Below are 2,373 nucleotides of genomic sequence, written 5' to 3'. Positions count from 1 at the left end.
TTCGATATGGAAAGGTGTATCGATATCTGCCATTAAGAAGTTAAAGTGATTTCTAGTATAATAGGAGTGCTAAGGAATTTGTGGTCAGTTCTAGTATTAACAGCATTGTTAGTGAAAAAAATATACTGTTACTATAAACCAGCGGTTAGGATCCAGGAACTGGAATTAATTATAATTACTGTACTAGTTTATATGTTGTTACAATAACCCCCTTAATTGCAATCAAAACTTAGTTTACTAAATGATAAATTGTGGTAGGGCACTTTCTGACTTGGCTAATCAATTCAACAGTTACATGACTGAAAGTTAGTTTCATATTTGAAAATATAATTTCTTCAATAGTAAAAAGAAATAGGATTGTTTTTAACAGGCATTCATTAGTAATCACTTTTGTGGATATTCCATTGCACAACAGGACCTGGGAACTTTGCTCTCCAAACACCTCTATCTCTCTTGCCTCTCTATCTGCTTCCTCACTTGATTCTTCACCATAAATGATGGTGACTTGATTGTTTTCGTTATGATTCTCTTAAGAAAAGGGAAAAGGGGTGGTGTACGTCTGTGTGTGTCAGATGGAATGTTAGTGGATACGTGAGACAGGTAAGCTTAGTCTAAAGCAAAACTAGGTATAACATTGCTATATTTTTGGTTCTGGCTTCTTTTTGTATCTTGCCCTATCCCCCACCATGACCTCCTGTATTTCATTAAAGAAGGGCTTTGGCATTACTTATTACCAATTTTTATATACCTGTTGGTATGTGGGCCAATTTCAAAGATCCCTTAGATTCATCTGCGTGCATAGTGGAGAGGGCAATATTTTCATATCTTTCCTGAGGTGCAAAACACCAGCAGTGGTGAATAAGTACCACCAGGTCCTTCTGGAAATTTTTGTTAAGAAAGCCATAAAAGAGAGGATTTATACATGTAGAAACCATGGCAACCAAATGGCAAACTATAAATACCAGGTCATGGTGACAGCTCATCAGCACCTCATGATACCAGTCAAAGATAACATTGAAGATGTTCAAGGGCAGCCAACAGGCTCCAAAGGTCACCACAATGGAAATCAACATTGTGTTGATCCTCTTGTTCTCACTGAGCCGGCTTTCATTTTCCTGCATCCTGTCTACCTTCTGATTTCTCTTTTGAAGGCAGATAACAATCTTCACGTAGCAGATAAGGATAAATCCCAGAGGGACAAAATACTGGAGCATGAACAAGGAGGTGGAAAATAGGAGCTGGTTTGTTCTGGAGGGCCAGTTCTCTACACAGGCCACCCGGTCGGTGTAGATGGCAGTGGGGAGAGAGAGGTTACGAAAAGGCTCATCAGTGAGGTGGTAGGACAGGAACAAGGGAAGAGACAACAGAAGGGAAATGAGCCAAACCAATGTGATGCCCCAATAAGCATGAGATGCAGTGGGCTTCCAGCCACGGGGGTTCACAATGAGCTGATATCTTTCAACAGCAATTAATACCAGTGAGAATATGGACACAGAGATGGAAACACTCTGCATATAGGAAGTGAGTTTGCACATGGTATCCCCAAATATCCAGTGGTCCATCAGGGTGTAGATGACGGTGAAAGGGATGCACATGACGCACGCCAAGATGTCAGAGAGGGAGAGATTGGCAATCAGTATGCTGGTGACGTTCTGAGCTTCTCTCTGCTTCTTAAAGATAATGATGATGAGAGAGAGATTTCCACGCAGGCCCACCACTAAGACTGCAGTATAGGCTATGAGCAGCAAGAGTAAAGTTAGAGAAGGGGGTTGACAGGATTCGAAGTGGGAAAATGTGGAGTTGTTGATCTTTGCACTGGTTTCATTGGTCGCTGGCCGGTTTAGAAAAACTTCCATCATGTCAGGATGCTAAGAAAAGATTTTGCAAGCTTGCTCGTATTATGAGTGGATATTTTGGCTGACAATTCTTGGAAAGCACCTTGCTCTGTGACTCTCAGCAAGTAATTAGGAGAGTGTAGTCTTCTTTGATCTCTGTGTTGGATGAAAACACATAAATGATTTGAGCGTGCTCTTGAGAACCTAAAATTAAAGAGAATCCAAACATTAATGTACAATATGGATAATTCTATAGTGGGAACAATGTCCCTGAGAGGACATATACAAGTTTCCAAGGGGTCTGTGTGCACCTGTACACAAATCTCAGGGTGGTTTTTTAGTCTCATCGGTATAGTCTTTAGAGCTAAGGAGGCAGGGAATGTGATGGTGTCCAGTTACTCTATAGCTCCCTTTGAGGCAGCTCAAACTTCTGTATTTTTTTTGTTTGTTTTGGGTCATTTGGCTATGTAGCTGCTTGATCCATACATAGACTGCAATAGTTGTAAGGGTTAGGGATTATGGTGTAGAGACCAGAGTA

At 40.9% G+C, this 2,373-nt stretch overlaps 1 protein-coding gene across 1 annotated transcript; it reads right to left on the bottom strand.

The window, feature by feature from the left end:
• Positions 1-551: 551 nt before the first annotated feature.
• Positions 552-1,983, bottom strand: LOC109117739 (neuropeptide Y receptor type 6). Its single transcript, XM_019206067.1, has one exon. It carries the CDS (start codon positions 1,857-1,859, stop codon positions 741-743), a length of 1,119 nt encoding a protein of 372 aa, XP_019061612.1. The 5' UTR covers positions 1,860-1,983; the 3' UTR covers positions 552-740.
• Positions 1,984-2,373: the final 390 nt, after the last annotated feature.

Source organism: Fukomys damarensis, unplaced genomic scaffold (genome assembly GCF_012274545.1).
Source record: "Fukomys damarensis isolate Sample0158 unplaced genomic scaffold, DMR_v1.0_HiC HiC_scaffold_9, whole genome shotgun sequence".
NCBI lineage: Eukaryota > Metazoa > Chordata > Mammalia > Rodentia > Bathyergidae > Fukomys > Fukomys damarensis.
Note: the sequence above shows the minus strand (reverse complement) of the source record. Positions and strands in the feature narration are given on the sequence as shown.